A 23,480-nucleotide genomic window follows, 5' to 3' on the forward strand; every position below is an offset into this window, starting at 1 on the left:
CACCCATCACCCTCCCTGTGCTCTATATGTTTCCTCCTACTGCCCAGGCACCCCAGTGTGCCCCCAACCCAGCAGTGATGCCGGCTTTCCTCCTCTACTTTCCTCCGGCAGCTGCAAGCACACAGCAGAATCCTTCAGGATGGAGAATATATATATATACTGTATGTTGAAGTGAATTTTTTATATTACAAAATAAATGAAAAATATTTTTAAAAATACATATTTTTTAAATATACTCTTCAAATTTTTTTAACATATACAAAACATATATTTGTAAATGCATTCTAAAAATGTAGATTTTTATTTTAAAGACAGGCAGTATATTTGAAATGTAATTCTAAAAATATTTTTCATATATTTTGTAAAAACAACGCATTTCAACATACAGTATATATATATATATTTTTTTTTTAAAATATATTCAATATGGCCAAATTTTAGCATTTCAAATATATGTCAATATATTTGGGAAGAATATTCTTAAAATATATTTCAAATATATTTTTCTTCCATGTGGGCACTTAGTCTTGGAAAAGTGATACTGTATTTGGATACATAATAATTTTTTTTAATATTAATATTGTTTTTGGAGCTATTTCTTCACTTGTCAGTAGAGGACTATCATTGTATTTCTGATGTTTGTATGTTATCTAACATCAAGCATAACACAACAAAGATGGACGCTCCATTGTTGAATAACATGAGCTACACGTAACACGTATGAGAGCTGATGTTCAGAAATACAAACAGGAATACAATACCTAAAAAAGAATAAAAAAAAGAAAACAAAAGAAAGCTGAGGCAGACTCTGGTGAAAAGAGAGAGGAGGAGGAGGAGGAAAAAAAACAACGTTTTGGGGATCCAAAAACCCCTTTCCTCAAGAACCTCCTACCGGTAGCTGATTGCACATATATGCATGCGTGTTCTTTGCTGGGACTGAACAATGTACATCTTTGTTGTATTATGCATCATGTCAGATGCTAGGTGATTGTATGCCCTGTATATCGATTGTATGTCCTGTATATTGATTGTATGCCCTGTATATCGATTGTATGTCCTGTATATTGATTGTATGCCCTGTATATCGATTGTATGTCCTGTATATTGATTGTATGTCCTGTATATCGATTGTATGTCCTGTATATTGATTGTATGTCCTGTATATCGGTTGTATGTCCTGTATGTTGATTGTATGTCCTGTATATCGGTTGTATGTCCTGTATGTTGATTGTATGCCCTGTATATCGATTGTATGTCCTGTATATCGATTGTATGTCCTGTATATCGATTGTATGTCCTGTATATTGATTGTATGTCCTGTATATCGGTTGTATGTCCTGTATGTTGATTGTATGCCCTGTATATCGATTGTATGCCCTGTATATCGATTGTATGCCCTGTATATCAATTGTATGTCCTGTATATCGATTGTATGCCCTGTATATCGATTGTATGCCCTGTATATCGGTTGTATGTCCTGTATGTTGATTGTATGCCCTGTATATCGATTGTATGCCCTGTATATCGATTGTATGCCCTGTATATCTATTGTATGTCCTGTATATCGATTGTATGCCCTGTATATCGATTGTATGTCCTGTATATCAATTGTATGTCCTGTATATCGATTGTATGTCCTGTATATCAATTGTATGCCCTGTATATCGATTGTATGCCCTGTATATCGATTATATGTCCTGTATATCGATTGCATGCCCTGTATATCGATTGTATGCCCTGTATATTGATTGTATGTCCTGTATGTTGATTGTATGTCCTGTATATTGATTATATGCCCTGTATATTGATTGTATGCCCTGTATGTTGATTGTATGTCCTGTATGTTGATTGTATGCCCTGTATGTTGATTGTATGTCCTGTATGTTGATTGTATGCCCTGTATGTTGATTGTATGTCCTGTATGTTGATTGTATGCCGTGTATATTGATTGTATGCCCTGTATATTGATTGTATGCCCTGTATATTGATTATATGTCCTGTATGTTGATTGTATGTTCTGTATATTGATTGTATGTCCTATATATGCCTAATACAAACGTATTGCAAAAGCAGTTGGCTATGTGGTGTGCTTACTCTCTACAATAAAAGCCTTCCCGGACACCCAGAGTATTTACATTTCATTGTTTCCTGTCCTCAGGTGCTCATTTGGACCACACATGATGGGATATCAGTGACTGGAAACATTAGATGTTACCAGGTAGAGGGGGGGACCCCCTATAGGACTTGGGACTTTGAAGGCATAGATGTATACCGAAAAACGCTTAGTAAAAAGTACAAGCTTTTTATTGTGTCAAAAAATGATTTTAGCATGTAGACATACCATACAATACGTCATCCAAAGTCATAGTACAGCATCACCATCTAAGTAATAATTGCATGACAAGGATCCCCAGTATGACTATGTTTGGCCAGCCATTACAAATGTTGTAACATCACCATCCATACATATGATTACAGAGATAGCTTCTATATAATCAACGCGTTTCGGTGTGTCTTCACTCCTTCTTCAGGGAAAAAGAACTCTTAAATATCTAAGGGGTGGGGCCACCCAGTGACATCAACCAGGTGAACCTGCCCCCTTGTGATGTCATTGTGTTCTGCACCTGTGGTCAGGTGCCTTGCTTTAGCCAATCACCATGCACTGTCAGGGCGCAGAGCATTGTGGGGCGCGGCGGGCAAACAGCATGCCGAACACCCTTACCGCTCGTGTGTACACCGAACACATGAATGACCGATGTTCGAGTCGAACATGAAGTCCAACACTAGGTATTACTAAAACCAATACAATGTGAATGCAGAGGCAACCATTTAGTATGATAACGAGTAGATACATTTATACAATCTTACAGACACAACCGGCCCTTTGAGGGCAACCATAACGCTGACTCGGCCCGCGATGACATTGAGTCTGGCACCCCTGCTCTAGAGGAAAAGATAAACATAGAAAATAAACGTACCTTTCGTCCTAATCCATACTTTCCAAACGTATTTCTACTTAGTTTCATATTGTTCAAAGCCCGAGCCAGAGCGTACACCGCACTGTAGATGGAATAAAACTCTGAGCCATGCTTTCTGCTGAATCGATATGCGATCTGTTCCCGCCCAGTGCAGGTGACATTAGGAAGAAAACCTAAAAATCTGAACATCTTATTTTTAGCTTCATTAGAAGACAGACAGTTGAACATTGAGAGCCAAATATCTTCCAGCAATGGATCGGCTGGCCGTTTGGATGGATGTAGGTTCTCCATGTAAAGATCGAATCCTGGAATGTAGCGGGAAGGATAGATCGGTAATAAGCTACAGTTACAGGTTTCCATTAGAATGACCTCTGGATATGAAATTACATTCCATGACTGATTGAGAATTAATGTGATATTTTCTCTCAGAGCTTTGGATTCTGTACAAAAGACAAGATATTCAATTAAAAAATGGCCGCATACTACAACAACGTCGGTGGTTGACTTCTCAATAATCATCATTCTCCGTCTGTTAATGTCCACATTCTTGGTCAGGTAGATGACAAATTCTATACAGATCCCGTGTCTGGTCATCTCGTTTCTCAGCTCCCTCAGTTCCATTTCTCCGGTGCCATCATTCGATGTGATGATTCCGACCCAACTCCATCTAAACAGTTTTAGGACCTTTATAACCATCTCATACCAAACCCAGCTACTAGGAACGATGCGGTAAAAATTTGGGAACTTTTCTCTATCGCTCAGGAGAGGGTCGGTAACTCGATGGCTGATCTGAAGAGACACAAGAAACACGAGAGAGGTTGTGGTAGTTATTGCATTTAGCTGGACTTGTTCCATAATGTCATGGATGATTCAAAGCTTTTCCAAACTTCTCCTTCACTTCTGAAAAAGTGGCTTGTGAATCTACAGAACATCTTCAACATCACAGAACAGGTCCAGCTGAATGTGACTACAACTAGATAAACCATGACTTGGATAAACTAGATAAACCATGACTAGATAAACCATGACTAGATAAACCATGACTAGATAAACCATTACTAGATAAACCATGACTGGATAAACCATGACTGGATAAACCATGACTAGATAAACCATGACTAGATAAACCATTACTAGATAAACCATGATTAGATAAACCATGACTGGATAAACCATGACTGGATAAACCATGACTGGATAAACCATGATTAGATAAACCATGACTGGATAAACCATGACTGGATAAACCATGACTGGATAAACCATGACTATATAAACCATGACTGGATAAACCATGATTTGGATAAACTAGATAAACCATGACTAAACTACATTTTTTTGTAGTTGGGGGAGGATTTGGGGAGATCATTTGTTCTGGGAGGAGTATTTTTTGGGGGCTGGGGAGGGAGATTTTTTTTAATGTTGGGGAATTTGTGTTGGAAGGAGAGATTTGGGGGGATACCTTGTGCTGGGTGGGGGTATTTTGATTGGGGGGGCTGGGAAGGGGGATTTTATGGGGTTTTGTGCTTGAAGAGGGGTTTTTTTTTGTTGGGGGGGTTTGCATTGGAAGGGGGGGGTGCTGGGTAGGGGGGATTTGGGGAGATGGGGATGGTCGATGCTGGGAGGGGGTATTTTGGAGGAATTTTACTGTGTGGAGAGAATTATTTTTGTGCTGGAGGGGGTTGGGGGTAGATGGTTTGTGCTGAGAGGGGCAATTTGAGGAGGGGGATTTTGGTGTGTTAGAAGAGGGGTCTTGAGGAGGAGAAGGATTGTTTTTTTTTGGGGGGGGGTTGATTTTGGTGTGTTAGAAGAGGAGACTTGAGGAGGAGAAGGATTGTTTTTTTTTGGGGTGGGGAGGGGGGGGTTGATTTTAGTGTGTTAGAAGAGGAGACTTGAGGAGGAGAAGGGTTGTTTTTGGGGGGGGATTTTAGATGGGAAGAAAAGCAGTGCTGAGGCAGCCCCCATTATCGCTGTTTTCCGCTCCCTTCAGATCTGGGTGTTTTACGTGGCGACTAAAATGCAGCGCGGTTGTTGCACAATAAATCGCTCTGCAATTGCAGCGAACCTCATCCCCCGAATCTCGTGGCCTAAGAAGGAGCTGGGGCTTCTGTTGGGGTGTCAAGCGTCACACCATGTGACTTCCGCGATTGCAGCTCCATTTATCATACAACAATCACGGGAAGAATCGCACCGCGTTTTAAGTGCCATTAAAAATAAATGGCACCTGAACACGCCTGGTAGGTGTCCAGATGTGATTTGTCATTTTTGCACAGCGGATTGGGATCGGATCAAACATGCCCAGATGTGAATGGATCCCAAGGCATCAGAGGACTGGAGGCATATTGTCCATTATTGTGGATGATGTCACAGTGAGGAACTGGGCTCTGAGGACTTTGGGTTCTCTGCTGGAGGCAGCTTGTGGTGAATGCCATTTTTTAAGGGAGGACCAGAGTAAGAGGAAAGGAGAAGACATGAGCGGAGGGCCGGCATGACAGGGGTTAAAGGGGTGGAGAGTCATCGAAGTTGGCAAGAAATAGGATGGGGAGTGCTAAGTGGTTAAGATAGGAGCGGGTGGAGCCATGGGGGGGGGTGGTTTGAATGGGGTGTGGGAGGGGGAAGACTAGAAAAGGAACGTTTTCTTCACTACACGTTGTGTCTTGCCCGTTTTTTTGGGTGGTGGTCGTGTTGGTTAGTGCTGACTGGAGCCAGCTGGGTGCATAGTCCTCGTAGGTTACTGTGAGCACAAAAAGGTACTTTGTAGGGACCCGTCCGAGGTACGGCTCCCAGTTTTTTCTGATGGTGGTATCTGCGGGTGGTTGTCTCCGAGTCGGTGGTGTTGCGGCTGGAGGTCTATTTTAAGTAGGACGCAGGTAGCTTTGTTTATTGATGCCTTCTGGGACCTGGAAGACGCAGGTAGCTTTGTTTATTGATGCCTTCTGAGACCTGGAAGACGCAGGTAGCTTTGTTTATTGATGCCTTCTGGGACCTGGAAGACGCAGGTAGCTTTGTTTATTGATGCCTTCTGGGACCTGATGAGCTCCACTTATAGTGGATTTACATTATTTACAAATGTTATTTATTGTTGTAATAAAAGGCTGTTTTAGCCATTAACTCCAGCTGGTTGTCCAAGTGGTTAATTAATGTGAAGGGGAGAAGGTAATGGTTCAAGAGAAAGGGGGACAAGCCATCTTTACTCCCCTGGTCATGATTGAATGCTTGTGCAAGACTCCAGAATTTGGGTCATTAACGAGAGGCTCAGGTTTTGGATGGGCACGCCTTTAGATCTCGAGACAAGGGCAAAAGCCAGTACTTTGAGGAGATGCTGCCTATGCACCTATTATCCAGTACCCCTTTCAGAAGGTGCTGCCTGTGTACCTATTATCCAGTACCCCTTTGAGGAGGTGCTGCCTATGTGCCTATTATCTAATACCCCTTTGAGGAGGTGCTGCCTATGCACCTATTACCCAGTACCCCTTTGAGGAGGTGCTGCCTATGCACCTATTATTTAGTACCCCTTTGAGGAGATGCTGCCTATGCACCTATTATCCAGTACCCCTTTCAGAAGGTGCTGCCTGTGTGCCTATTATCCAGTACCCCTTTGAGGAGGTGCTGCCTATGTACCTATTATCTAATACCCCTTTGAGGAGGTGCTGCCTATGCGCCTATTATCCAGTACCCCTTTGAGGAGGTGCTGCCTATGCGCCTATTATCCAGTACCCCTTTGAGGAGGCGCTGCCTATGCACCTATTATCCAATACCCCTTTGAGGAGGTGCTGCCTATGTACCTATTACCCAGTACCCCTTTGAGGAGGCGCTGCCTATGCACCCATTATCCAGTACCCCTTTGACGAGGTGCTGCCTATGTACCTATTACCCAGTACCTCCTCAAAACGCTGTACTTTACCCCGGTTTCTCTCTTCATTGACCCAAGTCCTGGGATCCTTGTACAGCATTTGAGCATAAAAGACCTCCTTCATCACAAACTACCTCCAGCAGAAGACCCGAAGTCCCCTAAGTCCAATCTGTCAATACAAACTTCCAACTCCTGGGTTTTGGGAGGTGTGGTGAGGCTGTTGAAGATTTCATCTTTTTGCCACAAAATATTTAGAAAATGCAGAATGAAAATGAAAATGTATTTTTTTTAAACAAATTTGTCAAATAACAAGATATTTCTCACACACAGCATGGGCATAGTAAGAATTGCACCCCAAAACACATTCTGCTACTCAGGGCTTTTTTTCTGAAAGAATAGGTTCAGGAACTCTTTCTTTCCGGTCACGCCCTGCTTCCGTCCCGCACCATCCCTGCTTTCCTCCCCTTACCTGCTTCCCAGTACCGCCCTCTTAGAGAGTACAGAACCAAGTATCAATTTGTATGGAATTTGTAATGATAACAAGAAAAGCAGCAAAATGATCCCCTGCAGCCAGCAGCAATAGACCCCCACCCAGCAACAATGGACCACCTGCGACAAAATACCCCCCACCCCATCAGCAATGGTCCCCAGGCAACATCAGCAGATCTCCCCACAGCCAGCATCAATAGACCCTCCAGCAGATAGCAATAATAGATCCTGCCCTCAATAGTAGATCCCTCCCAGCAACAAATGACCCCACAGCAACATAAGACCTCCCCAGCATCAACAGACCCCCACTATCAAAAGAAGACCTCCCCAGCATCAATAGACAATCCCCCCCCCCAAAAAAAAAATAGATCCCCTCCTATGACAATAGATCGACCAGCAGCCAGCATCAATGGACCCTGCAGTACACCCTACCACCTCTTGCAAATAAATACATTTAGTGCTGTTGATGCCGGAACTGTGTTCCCCCCCCCCCCCCCCCGTGTTCCCGCTGAAAAAAAGCCCTGCTGCTACTCATGTGTGTGAGACTTTTCACAGCCTAGCCACATAGAGAGGCCCAAAATCCAAGGAACACCTTCAGACTTTCTAGGGGTATATATTACACATCTAATTTCCTGACCACCGAATTAGTTTTTGGACACCCCACCACCTCTTGCAATTAAATACATTCATTACTGGAGGTGCTGGAACTGCATTTTCCCACATTCCTGCTGAAAAAAAGCCCTGCTGCTACTCCCCCCGAGCAAGGGGGTACCATATCTGTGAGACTTTTTCACAGCCTAGCCACATAGAGAGGCCCAAAATCCAAGGAGCACCTTCAGGCATTCTAGGGGTATATATTACACATCTAATATCCTGACCGCCGATTTAGTTTTTGGACAGTGTAACTGGCTGCACTTTTCTGGCTCATTCACATGGGAGGTTGTGCTGCAGAAAGCACCCCACATGTGGTCGAGGCCCTTTCGTGACACTGGCCTGGTATAGCGGTGATTGGGGACACTGACTGCTAGCACTGTTAGGGCTCATTCACACATGTGGGTGGAGGTGGTAAAACCTTGTGGTTGAGCAGTGGTTTTACCACCCCTAACTGCTGCCTTTTTAGCTGCAGAGACAGAGGCCAGGGGTGTACATATGTCGCTGCAATTCTTTGCTTCATAGCTGTAGCAGAAGTTATACCCCCTGTCACTTTCAATTGAATGGGGGTGCTTGTGCAGGATCCAAGGGGTTAAAGCAGGTGGTGAGGGGGCCATAAAACACATTTGAGTGCAAAAGTGAAAATACATTCATATTCCTGAAGCCCTGACTTCACCCAATTCAATGTTTTTGGATGCAAATCCTCTTTTTGCGTAACAGGAGTGCTAGCAGCAGCTCCTGTGTGAAGGGAGACTGCAAACACTTCAGGCTTCATTCACAAATATATTGTAACAAGGTTACGGGCAACACAGTGGCTAAATGGTTAGCACTTCCGCCTGGTTCGAATCCCAACCACAGCACCACCTGCCTGGAGTTTGCATGTTCTCCCTGTGCCTGTGTGGGTTTCCTCTGGGTACTCCGGTTTCCTCCCACACTCCAAAGATATGCTGGAAGGTTAATTGGCTCCTGTCTAAATTGTCCCTAGTATGTGTATGTATGAATGTGAGTTAGGGACCTTAGATTGTATGCCCCTCGGGGGCGGGGACTGATGTGAATGTACAATATATATATGTAAAGTGCTGCGTAAATTGATGGCATTATATAAGTACCTGTAATAAATAATATTGAAAACAACAATGTATCTATTTTACTATTTCTCTTACTATATCTGCATATTATGACAGTGAAAGAAAAAAATTTCAGTGTGTTATTAAAAACAAATTATGCAGATACACCATATTGCCCAAAGTATTGTCCCCGCCCTCCCAATCATGTGATTCAGGTGTTCCAAACCTCCCCCAATCATGTAACTCAGGTGTTCCAATCCCCTCCATATCATGTGATTCAGGTGTTCCAATCCCCTCCATATCATTGGATTCAGGTGTTCCAATCCCCTCCATATCATGTGATTCAGGTGTTCCAATCCCCTCCATATCATGTGATTCAGGTGTTCCAATCCCCTCCATATCATGTGATTCAGGTGTTCCAATCCCCTCCATATCATTGGATTCAGGTGTTCCAATCCCCTCCATATCATGTGATTCAGGTGCTCCAATCTCCTTAATGGACACAGGTGTGTACAATCAAGCCCCTAGGCATGCAGACTGCTTCTACAAACATTGGTAAAAGAATGTGTCGCTCTCAGGAGCTCAGTGACTCCAAGCGTGGTCCCGTGATAGGTGGCCACCTGGGCAATAAGTCCATCCGTGACTTTTCCTGGCTACTAAATATTCCACATTCAACTGTTAATGGGATTATAAGAAAGTGGAAGCAACTGGGAACAACAGCCACTCAGCCACCAAGTGGTAGGCCACGTCACATGACAGGGCGGGGTCAGCGCATGCTGAAGCGCACAGTGCGCAGAAGTCGCCAACTGTCTGCAGAGTCAATAGCTAAAGACCTCCAAACTTGGTGTGGCCTTCAGATGAGCCCAACAACAGTGCTTAGAGAGCTTCATGGAATGGGTTTCCATGGCCGAGCAGCTGCATCCAAGCCTTCCATCACCAAGTGCAATGCAAAGCGTCGGATGCTGTGGTGTAAAGTATGCCGCCACTGGACTCTAGAGCAGAGGAGACGTGTTCTCTGGAGTGTCCAATCACGCTCCTCTATCTGGCAGTCTGCAAATGGGTGTGTCTGGGTTTGGTGGTTGCCAGGAGAACGGTACTTGCCTGACTGCATTGTGCCAAGTGTAAATTTGGTGGAGGGGGGCTTATCTCTTGGTGCCAGTCGCACGCAAATGTGCGGCCTCCCGGCGTCTGGGCCTTGACACATTTGTGTGCAATTAAGAAAAACATATGTGCTGAGAGTGCACGCCCTGTGTGCTACCAGCACAAATGTCCGGTACTCACAGAAAGTTCTCTTTCTTGATTGAGACCTTTCCTGATCATGTGACCGCTGTGACGGCGAATCACGGGAGCACATGACCCTAAAACCCCGTCCCACCTCCCGGCTTCTGAAACCCTCAGGAGGTGCCGGCGTCAAGGGGTTAAGGTGACATTCTGGACAGTTTCATGCTCCCAACTTTTTGGGAAGATTTTGGGGATGGCCCCTTCCTGTTCCAACATGACTGCCCACCAGTGCACAAAGCAAGGTCCATAAAGACATGGAGGAGCCAGTTTGGGGTGGAGGAACTTGACTGTCCTGCACAGAGTCCTGACCTCAACCCCATAGAACACCTTTGGGATGAATTAGAGCAGAGACTGCGAGCCAGGCCTCCTCCCCCGACATCAGTGCCTGACCTGACAAATGTGCTTCTGGAAGAATGGTCCAGCCTTCCCATAGACACCCTCCTAAACCTTGTGAATGGCCTTCCCAGAAGAGTTGAAGCTGTTATAGCTGCAAAGGGCGGGGCCAACTCAGTATTGAACCCTACGGACTAAGACTGGGGGGCCATTAAAGTCCATGTGTGTGGAAAGGCCGGCGGGCCAATACTTGGGGCAATATGTAGCAGAATACATATTGGCCTAAATTTATGAAGAAATTAGATTTTTCTAATATTTTCATTAGATATGTTTTATAGCAAAAGGAGATATTGTTTGTACACCCCATACACCCCATACACCCCATACATCCCATACACTCTGTACACCCCATACATCCCATACACTGTGTACATCTCGTACATCCCGTACATCCCGTACATCCTGTATACCCCCTACATCCCATACACCCCCTACATCCCATACACTCTGTACACCCCATACATCCTATACACCCTGTACATCCCATACACCCCATACATCCTATACACCCTGTACACCCCATACACCCTGTACATCCCATACATCCCATACACCCCATACATTCCGTACACCCCATACATCCTATACATCCCGTACATCCCATACACCCCGTACATCCCATACACCCCGTACATCCCATACACCCCGTACATCCCATACACCCCGTACATCCCATACACCCCGTACATCCCGTACATCTCGTACATCCCATATACCCCGTACATCCCATGAACCCCGTACACCCCGTACATCTCATACATCCTGTACATCCCATACACCCCGTATATCCCCTACACCCCATAAATCCCATACATTCTACCGACCCGGCTTGCTCTTGGATCTGTCTTCTCTGCCTGACTCCTGACCTGACCCTGGCTTGGCTAACGGATATTCTCCCCCGCTCCTCTGTGTATGACCCCAGCTATCCTATTGACTACGTCTGCTCCAATCTCCACCTGACACTTGACCTTGGTTTTGAACTGACTACCCTGTGGTCTTCTGCTTCCCTGAAGGCTTGCATACCTCTCAGAGGTGCCACCTGTCTTCAGACTCCATTCCAGTGCATCAGCTGTGCTCCTGGGTGTACCTCTGAGAAGCACTCCTACAGGCGACCCGTGCTTCTTTGGGCCCGACTCCTGCTGTCCCATATCCAGGGGAGTCTCGAACTTAGCTGCAAGGGAAGCCCTCTCTCCATTGGCCTCCATCACTGGGTACGTGATAGTGGAAAAGCCACTGTATGGGGGGGTTCAAGCGGGGAGAGTGGGGGGCAGAGCGCTTGGGTACACTAATATGACCAGGAGAGCGCACGGGCCCCCTAGAGCTAGGGTCGGGGTTGCAATCACGACCTCTGCAGCCCATGCTGTCCAGTTCTACAGTATGATGCCCACAGCTGTCCCCAATATTGTAGATGTGGCTTTACAACTGACTTAAAAAAGGAGTGACACCAAAATTCCAACTTTTTTTTTATAGCCACTACTTGGTTGGCACCAAAGGATGATATGTAAAGGTGATCTTCACCCTCCAATACTACATCCCTCCACTCCACACCTCCTCCTGTCCTCTGCATGATTAGGGCTGGGTTTTATTTTCCTTTAGTTACCTTTTTTTAACATGAATTGTTGCCCCCGCATGTTATTCGCCTAGGTCTCCCCTTGCTTCCTGGGATACTCACGTCACATAACCCAGAAGGCATAGGCTTTCATTGGAGAAACAAGGAGGGGGCGGGTCTAGTGTTGTGCCATTGGGAGGCTGAACCCAGAACATCTGGCCACCTATCGATGACATCACAATAGAACATGATGGCATGGGACCAACCACTGCCAGAGAACAGGATCTCAGCTGGACAGTGATGGACCTGCAGGGTGGGTGAGTTTCGACAAGAACTCTCTAGAGTACCAAGAAGAACTCACTACCAGGTAATAGTGGGCAGGATCGTAAAAATCTTCTTTAACTTTCTATTAACTAGTATTCCTGAGCAGGGGCGGACTGACAGCTCATGGGATTCCCAGGCAATAGGGGATCATGGGGATCCTGTGTCCTCACCCACACTCAAACCACACCCAAAAAAGCCTATGAAAGGTTCCAGGGGCATCTCATGGGGCCCCCTACTGATCCTGGGCCTTCAAGCAGTGCCCGAGTGGTCAGTTTGCCCCTGTTCCTGAGGCATCTCCAGCTTGCATACATTGCATATCCAGACCTGTATAGAAAAATAATGTTTCAGAAGTGGCAATCTACCTGTGTGTACTGGTAAATATTCAAGACCTCAACCATGGCCAGTGTTGTTAGGAAAGTGGTATCACCCACAAAGCCAACAACCTCTGAACTTTCCATACAAGAGTAGTTTGGAGCATATCTTCTATAACCAGAGAGTATCCTGAAGATGAAATCTATTGCTTTGTTTGGATACCCACATGAATCAAACAAGTGATAGCCCAGAGTAACGTTGGGAAGGATGTCGGGATCCTTGTTAATGTCTTCAATTGCAAAGAAAAACGCCATCAAGTATTCATACTCTGTTGCATCCAACCTGCAAAGAATTTGGAAAGTATGACATATAACATGTAGATTGTGCAAACATTTAGAACGTGTGTTTTTAAATAATAAAATAAACATTAAAAAGATGTAAAAGATCCGTTACTAATGACCCTCTAAAGTATGATGTAGATGGACATATTGTTCCTGGTTTATTGAACGATTAAATTCAAAACAGAGACAAGGTGAACCGAGGCACTGAAAACATACAGCGTCTGATAAAGAAACATCCCGGTAATATAGGGCACAGTAGGCGGCAACAAGAAGTGAAGGCTGAAGTAGATGGATACATAGATTTTCAGCATACAATAGGTGGGAGCAAAACAGATGTGCCACATCTACACTAGCAGGTCCTCTTTAATTATGTGACTCTTTCACTGAATCTCTACCCCCCACCCCCGCTTTCCCTCCGTTACAAGTAATTTCTTCCCCCGAAGACCTAACCATTTGAGACATATTCCTACAATATGTGTATACTGTATACAGGGCAGTAGTTAGAAACCATGGGGCCCCATAAAGCCAACCTGAAAGAGCCCTCCCCCAAAGAAACACAGTTTACTATGCTTCGGTTTATGAATGAACACAGTGAGCAATTGGTACCATTCACTAATTGCATTCATTCAGGAAAGGAAGGGCCTGGTAAATGTGACATGTTTACTGTGCCCTTCCCCCGCTCTCTATGAAGGATCCTATTGTGTTCTTGTATCTGCCGGTGGGAAGGAGAGGAGAGAATCCAGCAGCACTGAGGGGGTAGGGACACGCAGGGGGGACCTGGGCAGCAGGGGGAAACATGTGGTGCACAGAGAGAGTGATAGGTGCAGCTAGGGGGCAATTACTGGGACTGATCCCCTGTATGGCTCTCTCTGCAGCAGCTGAAAGCCAGCAGGAGGGAGAGGAGAAGCTTTCAGCTGCTGCAAAGACAGCCATTCATTGGGTCCAGTAATTGCCTCCCCCCGCCGTGCCGATCGCTCTCACTGCCCACATCTGGATCACCCAGCTGCCTGGGCCCCCCTGCCCCCCTGTACAGGAGGACTGGTGGTACCCCCTTATCCACAGCCCTGACTGTATATACAATATATACTGTATCTTCAAAGCTGGAATAGTTATATTTCCGCTCAGTGGATGGATAGTATTCATCCTTTCTCTCCTTACAGCATACAGACCTACAGACTTGCTTCCGGCTGGCCAGGTCCATACGCCGTACGGACCTGACATTCCTCATGTTCCTGTGTCGGCTGTAAGCTCATGGTCACCTCAGTGGTCCTGACCTCATAGCAGAAATATTCAGCTGACTCTGCTGGACAAAATGATAGCTTTGAGTATCAACTAACAAGAGATCAGAGCTAGTAACCTAAAATGTGACCCCCGCCCCCCCAACTCACCTGTTGCCTTCTCTCCTCTACTTCTCCTCTCTAGTTTCTAAACTGCCCCCCCCTTACTTGTCGCTTCCTCCCCCTTATCTTTTCCCACAGCTCTGACCCTACCCACCCCAGCCCCCCTTCTACCTCACCCAGCACCGACCTTCTGTGGCTCCCATTCAATTTCCAGCATCTCTCCTCTGCCTCTCCCGCCAGCAATTGCATGGGATTCATGGCCTAAAGGGTTAAAGAATCCCTGCTGCTGTGACTCCCGTGCAACCAACCCCCCCTGTGGCACCCCTCGATCCCCCACAGTGCCCTTATGCAGTGCTGCTAGCTGGCTCTCCCTTCTCACCCTCCCCCCAGCCAACTGCTGTGAGGATGGAGAGTATGATCGGCAATGTATCGGTACATTGCTGGAATTTTGGTGGTCATACCAGGATGACGGTCGCAGCTGCCGCCATAATTCCTGTATTGTTTTTTCAGCCAGTTGAATTTCTTGTAAAAGCAAACCTAGTGGCCAATTAGCTGCTGGATTGCTTTTACAAGCAGAGGGAGAGGAGGTTCCCCCCACCCCCCCTCATTCCACCCTCCGCAGCTTTCTCAGACTCTGTCCCATCGGGAGACCCAGATGTTCAGCTGGTGCTTCTGCCGGATAATTGGAGAACAGAATGGCTCCAATCATCTCTATGGTCTCAGAAAGCAGAAACGATGGGCATTCATCACTTCCGGTTTCTCCAGATGTAAATAGCTCCATTTTTAAATTGAGAAAGCATCTGATCATGATGTGATTTTTATTTTTTTCAGGTACAATTTACGTAGCGCTTTACATATATTGTACATTCACATCAGTCCCCGCCCCCGAGGAGCGTACAATCTAAGGTCCCTAAATCATTCATACAGTCACATACTAGGGCCAATTTAGACAGGAGCCAATTAACCTACCAGCATGCCTTTGGAGTGTGGGAGGACACTGGAGTACCTAGAGGAAACCCACGCAGACACAGGGAGAACATGCAAACTCCAGGCAAATGATGCCATGGTGGGATTTGAACTGATGACCCGAGTACTGCTACGAAGAAGTTCTAACCACTTAACCACTTTGCTCCCCAGATGCTGTGAAGGGCAGAGAAGAGATCTGGGATCTAATGACCTGTCACTTCCTATTCCTATCACAGGGGATTGTTACATTCCATGAGATAACAATAAAAGTGATGAAAAAATAATAATAAACGGACAGAGTAAAAATGGGAAAAAATAAAAAAATGGGAAAAAAATATGAAAGCGCCTGTGTTTGCACGCAAAGACAATCGCATGCATACATAAACAGCGATCACACCCCACACATGGGGTATCCCTGCGAACCTCAGATCGAGGGCAAAAATTCTACCACCAGACCTCCTGTGTAAATCTAAAGTGGAAACCTGAAAGGATTTTACGGTGTTGCCGATGGAGAATAAAATGTACGTAGTTTGTCAGCGTCGCACGGGCTTGCGCAAGTTTAAAGTCTCACAAGTTTGGTATCTTTTACTCGGCGTAACATCGTCTTTTACATTTTACCAAAACAATCGGGCATTATATTGTTTTCTTGTACATTAAAATTCCAAAAAGTGTATTTTTTTTCCTCCAGAAAATTGCTTTTGAAAAACCACTGCACAAATATAGTGTGACATACAAATTGCAATGCCCAGCAGCCCACCATTTTGTTCTCTAGGGCCTCTATTTAAAGAAAAAAAAATATATATATATATGTATACACACAAAATGTTTGGGGGTTCTAAGTAAAAATGCAGTTTTTTTTTTTATTTTAAACAAAACAAATTCAAATAATAATATACTCACACGCACTGATGTATTTAGTTCACTAAAATTGGGAGCCCCCCACCACCACCAGCACTGCCCCACAGCCGCCGCCACTCTATGCCAATAACCCCCCTGGCCACTACTGCCGCCATTTGGCCACTCTCCCATCCCACCTGAAGAGAGAGAATTAGTCAAGAACTAACCTCAACCTCTCCAGAAATCAGCCGGCCATCCCCAGAGCCAAGCCCAGTGTCTTCCTTCCTTGTGTCCTCCTTGGCCAGGAAGCTTACACCTTCTAGCAGCATGCAGCCACCTCGGATTCCATGGTGAAGCCTTACCAGGCCCCCATCCCTGCCACGTGTGTCCCTTCTTCCCCGAAAAATGCCGACCTAGGCAAATACTTTGTTTGCTTCATGGTAAATACGCCGCTGCCCACACGTGCAACATACATACATACATACATGAAGGTGCCAGCCCAAGACCTCACCCTGGTGACTGCTGTACAAGGAGGGAGGTCTGCTAAGTATGATCAAGGTGCACATCTGGAATCAAATTGGTGCAAATTGCTTTGGCAAGAATATCTAAAATTCCACCAAATTCTGCCTCCATGAAAGTGGTCCAATTTCCAGAGAAAAGTCGTTGAATCGCTCTCCACTGATTTTAAGGCCAGTTGAAGCCCAATTTAATCTCTGTGTTGTAAGAGAAACACCAGAAAACCGAGATGAAACACACAGAAACAGAGTGAGAACATACACACTCCATGCAGACAGAGCCCTGGCGGGGAAGAACTGCAGTGATACAATGTACGTGCTAATAACAATGACATTGTATTTCCCTTGCAACTTCATATGAAAGTTTAAAATGTTACAATTAGAGATGAGCGAATCGAAGTAGGCGAAGTGGAATTCGAGTCGAATATCTGAAAAATTTCGATTCGTGCCGAATCCGAAAAATAGCCTAATTCGGACGCGCGAATCGAAATTTTTCAGAAAATGGCGGCTGACATGTGCGGCGACGGAGCGGGGATGTCTGGGAAGGCGCGCAGACAAGGCGCGCTGCCCCATAATGCATTCCTCAACGACATGTGATCGCATCAGCCAATCAGCAGCCAGCCAGCCAGCACTGTGTAATGGTCGAGGTATATATAGCGGCCATTTTGGAATTCTTCATTTGCCTGCAGTCACTTGAACAGAGGCAGACCGCTCTGTACTAGGGACAGGGACAGAGTTAGGGCCACAGAAACGATAATTGGGGACAGAGAAAAGTTACTTAGGGACAGAGAACCATTACTCAGGGACACAGACTTGTTAATGAGGGCCACAGAATCGTTATTTAGGGACAAAGAAACGCTAGTTAGGGCCACAGAATTCATACTCAGGGACAGACAGAATTGTTACTCAGTGCCAGAGAATTGTTACTTAGGGCCACAGAAACGTTATTAGGGCCACAGAATTTTTACTCAGGGACAGACAGAATTGTTACTGAGTGCCAGAGAATTGTTACTCAGGGCCACAGAATTCATACTCAGGGACAGACAGAATTGTTACTCAGGGACAGACAGAATTGTTACTGAGTGCCAGAGAATTGTTACTCAGGGACAGACAGAATTGTTACTGAGTGCCAGAGAATTGTTACTCGCACAGACACAAAATTGTTACTCGCACAGACACAGAATTGTTACTCGCACAGACACAGAATTGTTACTCGCACAGACACAGAATTGTTACTCAGGGCCACAGAATTCATACTCAGGGACAGACAGAATTATTACTCAGGGACAGACAGAATTGTTACTGAGTGCCAGAGAATTGTTACTCAGGGACAGACAGAATTGTTACTGAGTGCCAGAGAATTGTTACTCGCACAGACACAAAATTGTTACTCGCACAGACACAGAATTGTTACTCGCACAGACACATAATTGTTACTCGCACAGACACAGAATTGTTACTCAGGGCCACAGAATTCATACTCAGGGACAGACAGAATTGTTACTCAGGGACAGACAGAATTGTTACTGAGTGCCAGAGAATTGTTACTCAGGGACAGACAGAATTGTTACTGAGTGCCAGAGAATTGTTACTCAGGGACAGACAGAATTGTTACTGAGTGCCAGAGAATTGTTACTCGCACAGACACAAAATTGTTACTCGCACAGACACAGAATTGTTACTCGCACAGACACAGAATTGTTACTCGCACAGACACAGAATTGTTACTCAGGGCCACAGAATTCATACTCAGGGACAGACAGAATTGTTACTCAGGGACAGACAGAATTGTTACTGAGTGCCAGAGAATTGTTACTCAGGGACAGACAGAATTGTTACTGAGTGCCAGAGAATTGTTACTCAGGGACAGACAGAATTGTTACTGAGTGCCAGAGAATTGTTACTCGCACAGACACAAAATTGTTACTCGCACAGGCACAGAATTGTTACTCAGGGCCACAGAATTCATACTCAGGGACAGACAGAATTGTTACTCAGGGACAGACAGAATTGTTACTGAGTGCCAGAGAATTGTTACTCAGGGACAGACAGAATTGTTACTGAGTGCCAGAGAATTGTTACTCAGGGACAGACAGAATTGTTACTGAGTGCCAGAGAATTGTTACTCGCACAGACACAAAATTGTTACTCGCACAGACACAGAATTGTTACTCGCACAGACACAGAATTGTTACTCGCACAGACACAGAATTGTTACTCAGGGCCACAGAATTCATACTCAGGGACAGACAGAATTGTTACTCAGGGACAGACAGAATTGTTACTGAGTGCCAGAGAATTGTTACTCAGGGACAGACAGAATTGTTACTGAGTGCCAGAGAATTGTTACTCAGGGACAGACAGAATTGTTACTGAGTGCCAGAGAATTGTTACTCGCACAGACACAAAATTGTTACTCGCACAGGCACAGAATTGTTACTCAGGGCCACAGAATTCATACTCAGGGACAGACAGAATTGTTACTCAGGGACAGACAGAATTGTTACTGAGTGCCAGAGAATTGTTACTCAGGGACAGACAGAATTGTTACTGAGTGCCAGAGAATTGTTACTCGCACAGACACAAAATTGTTACTCGCACAGACACAGAATTGTTGCACAGACACAGAATTGTTACTCGCACAGACACAGAATTGTTACTCAGGGCCACAGAATTCATACTCAGGGACAGACAGAATTGTTACTCAGGGACAGACAGAATTGTTACTGAGTGCCAGAGAATTGTTACTCAGGGACAGACAGAATTGTTACTGAGTGCCAGAGAATTGTTATTCGCACAGACACAAAATTGTTACTCGCACAGACACAGAATTGTTACTCGCACAGACACATAATTGTTACTCGCACAGACACAGAATTGTTACTCAGGGCCACAGAATTCATACTCAGGGACAGACAGAATTGTTACTCAGGGACAGACAGAATTGTTACTGAGTGCCAGAGAATTGTTACTCAGGGACAGACAGAATTGTTACTGAGTGCCAGAGAATTGTTACTCAGGGACAGACAGAATTGTTACTGAGTGCCAGAGAATTGTTACTCGCACAGACACAAAATTGTTACTCGCACAGGCACAGAATTGTTACTCGCACAGACACAGAATTGTTACTCGCACAGACACAGAATTGTTACTCGCACAGACACAGAATTGTTACTCAGGGCCACAGAATTCATACTCAGGGACAGACAGAATTGTTACTCAGGGACAGACAGAATTGTTACTGAGTGCCAGAGAATTGTTACTCAGGGACAGACAGAATTGTTACTGAGTGCCAGAGAATTGTTACTCAGGGACAGACAGAATTGTTACTGAGTGCCAGAGAATTGTTACTCGCACAGACACAAAATTGTTACTCGCACAGGCACAGAATTGTTACTCAGGGCCACAGAATTCATACTCAGGGACAGACAGAATTGTTACTCAGGGACAGACAGAATTGTTACTGAGTGCCAGAGAATTGTTACTCAGGGACAGACAGAATTGTTACTGAGTGCCAGAGAATTGTTACTCAGGGACAGACAGAATTGTTACTGAGTGCCAGAGAATTGTTACTCGCACAGACACAAAATTGTTACTCGCACAGACACAGAATTGTTACTCGCACAGACACAGAATTGTTACTCGCACAGACACAGAATTGTTACTCGCACAGACACAGAATTGTTACTCAGGGCCACAGAATTCATACTCAGGGACAGACAGAATTGTTACTCAGGGACAGACAGAATTGTTACTGAGTGCCAGAGAATTGTTACTCAGGGACAGACAGAATTGTTACTGAGTGCCAGAGAATTGTTACTCAGGGACAGACAGAATTGTTACTGAGTGCCAGAGAATTGTTACTCAGGGACAGACAGAATTGTTACTGAGTGCCAGAGAATTGTTACTCGCACAGACACAAAATTGTTACTCGCACAGACACAGAATTGTTACTCGCACAGACACAGAATTGTTACTCGCACAGACACAGAATTGTTACTCGCACAGACACAGAATTGTTACTCAGGGCCACAGAATTCATACTCAGGGACAGACAGAATTGTTACTCAGGGACAGACAGAATTGTTACTGAGTGCCAGAGAATTGTTACTCAGGGACAGACAGAATTGTTACTGAGTGCCAGAGAATTGTTACTCGCACAGACACAAAATTGTTACTCGCACAGACACAGAATTGTTACTCAGGGCCACAGAATTCATACTCAGGGACAGACAGAATTGTTACTCAGGGACAGACAGAATTGTTACTGAGTGCCAGAGAATTGTTACTCAGGGACAGACAGAATTGTTACTGAGTGCCAGAGAATTGTTACTCAGGGACAGACAGAATTGTTACTGAGTGCCAGAGAATTGTTACTCGCACAGACACAAAATTGTTACTCGCACAGACACAGAATTGTTACTCGCACAGACACAGAATTGTTACTGAAGGCCACAGAACTGTTACTTAGGGCCACAGAATTGTTACTCGCACAGACACAGAATTGTTACTCGCACAGACACAGAACTGTTACTGAGGGCCACAGAACTGTTACTTAGGGCCACAGAATTGTTACTCGCACAGACACAGAATTGTTACTCAGGGACACAGAATTGTTACTCAGGGACACCTAATCGTTGAATTAAAGAGTATGTCAGACAACATGCAGAGGAGTGGCAGAGGAGGCAATGTTTTAGGAGCGAGCAGACGTGGCAGCAGAGGAAGGGGTCGAGGCAGCACTATTCGCAGCCAGAGGCCAGTGCTCCCGGTGTCATCCAGCGGTCGTGTCTCCACCGACAACCCTGCCGTCATTGATTGGTTGGCTCGGTCGTCTTCCTCTTCCCAGGTCACCTCTGACACCTACAGCCAACGGTCGGTGGGTACGTCAGACACAACCGTTAGTTGGCATGGCCCGGGAGCAAGCCCACTGAAATCACGTGTCCTCTACCTGCCCCTGTCCTTTGCTGTTCCCTCACCAAGCGAAGTATCGCATGCTGTGGGCTCAGCCCCACTGTACAGTGAGGAAGAGCTAACAGAGGGCGGTCAGGAACGGGGGGAGACATCGGCCTTTTCAGCAGCCAAGCGAACAAGTACTGGCGAGGAGAGTGGCTCGGTAGCCGGTCTAGAGACAGGTCTGTCTCCTGACCCAGACGCAGCCGAGGGGGCTAGTAGTGAGGCGGAGACTGTACTTGATGATGAGGAGGTTGATCGCACTTGGCTGCCTCGTCGTCATCAGGCAATTTCTTCCGCATCATCAGGAGAAGAGGGTGCCAGCTTGGCAGCGAGCGAAACAGTCGGTGGGTTGCCCAGGAGGCAGCAGGGTCGCATCAGTGTCAGTGGAGCCAAACGTCCACGGAGTAGAGCACCAGCTCCACTGCAGCCTACCACCACGGCCAGTAGTGGTGCCGGTGCGCACGGAGGAAGTAGCAGTCAGCCAGTGAAGAGTAGCGGGGGCAAAGTTTCCTACTCGGTGGTGTGGCAATTTTTCGTCAAGCCGCCCGAGGAAGTAAACGTAGCCGTATGTCGACTATGTGGCCAGAAATGCAAGCGTGGCCAGGGGGCCCATGTTGGGACTACAGCGTTGCGTCAGCATATGCAGCGTCACCATTCGGTGGCCTGGGAAAACCGTGATAAAGATACGGCGGTTCTGCCTGCCCCAGCCCCCGCTCCATCACCCGCTCCGTTACTTGCTCCGTCACCCGACGTCGTCAATCACCCTCTATCAGCCAGTCAAGGCTCCAACACCTCTGCTGAGGGGAGTTGTCGCTCATTGGCATCTTCCGCTCGTTCAGATGCTCCTTCTCCTGCTACTCCTCTTCTCGGATTCCGTCAACAGTCTTTCTTGGAATCCGTATCCAAGAGACAACAGTTTGCGAGCACGCACCCGACGGTGCAAAAGCTGAACGTCCTCCTGTCCAAGTTGCTGGTGCTGCAGTCCCTCCCTTTCCAACTGGTGGACTCAGCACCTTTCCGAGAAATGATGGCTTGTGCCGCGCCGCGGTGGAGAGTGCCAAGCCGTCATTTCTTTGCCCAAAAGGCAGTGCCAGCCCTGCATTCACATGTAGAAGAGATGTCGGTCTCTGCCAAAGTGCACGGCAGCGCCGACGTGTGGAGCTGTAACTACGGTCAGGGACAGTACATGTCATTTACGGCCCACTGGGTGAACGTGGTGCCGGCACAGCCGCACCAGCAACTTGGACAGGTCACGACGCTTTTGCCTCCACGTTTGCACGTCCTTGGTCCAGCAAGCATGTCCGCCTCTACCACCTCTTTTTCCGCCGTGTCCTCAGCCGCCACCCCCGTGCCAAGTCCCATTACCCGACCGGCATATCACATGTGCAGGGCGCAACGGTGTCACGCTGTGCTGCACCTGGTATGCCTTGGCGAACGTAGTCACACAGGGGAGGAACTTCTGAGTGTAATGAACAGAGAAATCGACAGATGGCTGTCTCCGCGCAAACTGAAAATCGGAACCATGTTGACTGACAACGGAAAGAACATGGTGTCTGCTCTGCGTCAAGGAAGGTTGTGCCATGCGCCATGCATGGCTCACGTGTTCAATCTGGTTGTCAAGCGGTTCCTAA

General features: G+C 46.1%; 1 protein-coding gene across 1 annotated transcript in view; it reads right to left on the reverse strand.

The window, feature by feature from the left end:
* Window positions 1–23,480, reverse strand: part of LOC149465141 (vomeronasal type-2 receptor 26-like) — a 52,364-nt gene that overhangs the window by 12,516 nt on the left and 16,368 nt on the right. The window contains exons 5-6 of the mRNA XM_089673612.1: window positions 12,948–13,239; window positions 2,979–3,767 (exon numbers count right to left, since the gene is read on the reverse strand). Coding sequence (XP_089529738.1) covers window positions 2,979–3,767; window positions 12,948–13,239 — 1,081 coding nt within the window. The remainder of the gene's footprint in view (window positions 1–2,978; window positions 3,768–12,947; window positions 13,240–23,480) is intronic.

This window comes from Staurois parvus, unplaced genomic scaffold, assembly GCF_062004578.1.
Source record: "Staurois parvus isolate SC_StPar_1 unplaced genomic scaffold, SC_StPar_1.0 ptg000143l, whole genome shotgun sequence".
Lineage (NCBI taxonomy): Eukaryota > Metazoa > Chordata > Amphibia > Anura > Ranidae > Staurois > Staurois parvus.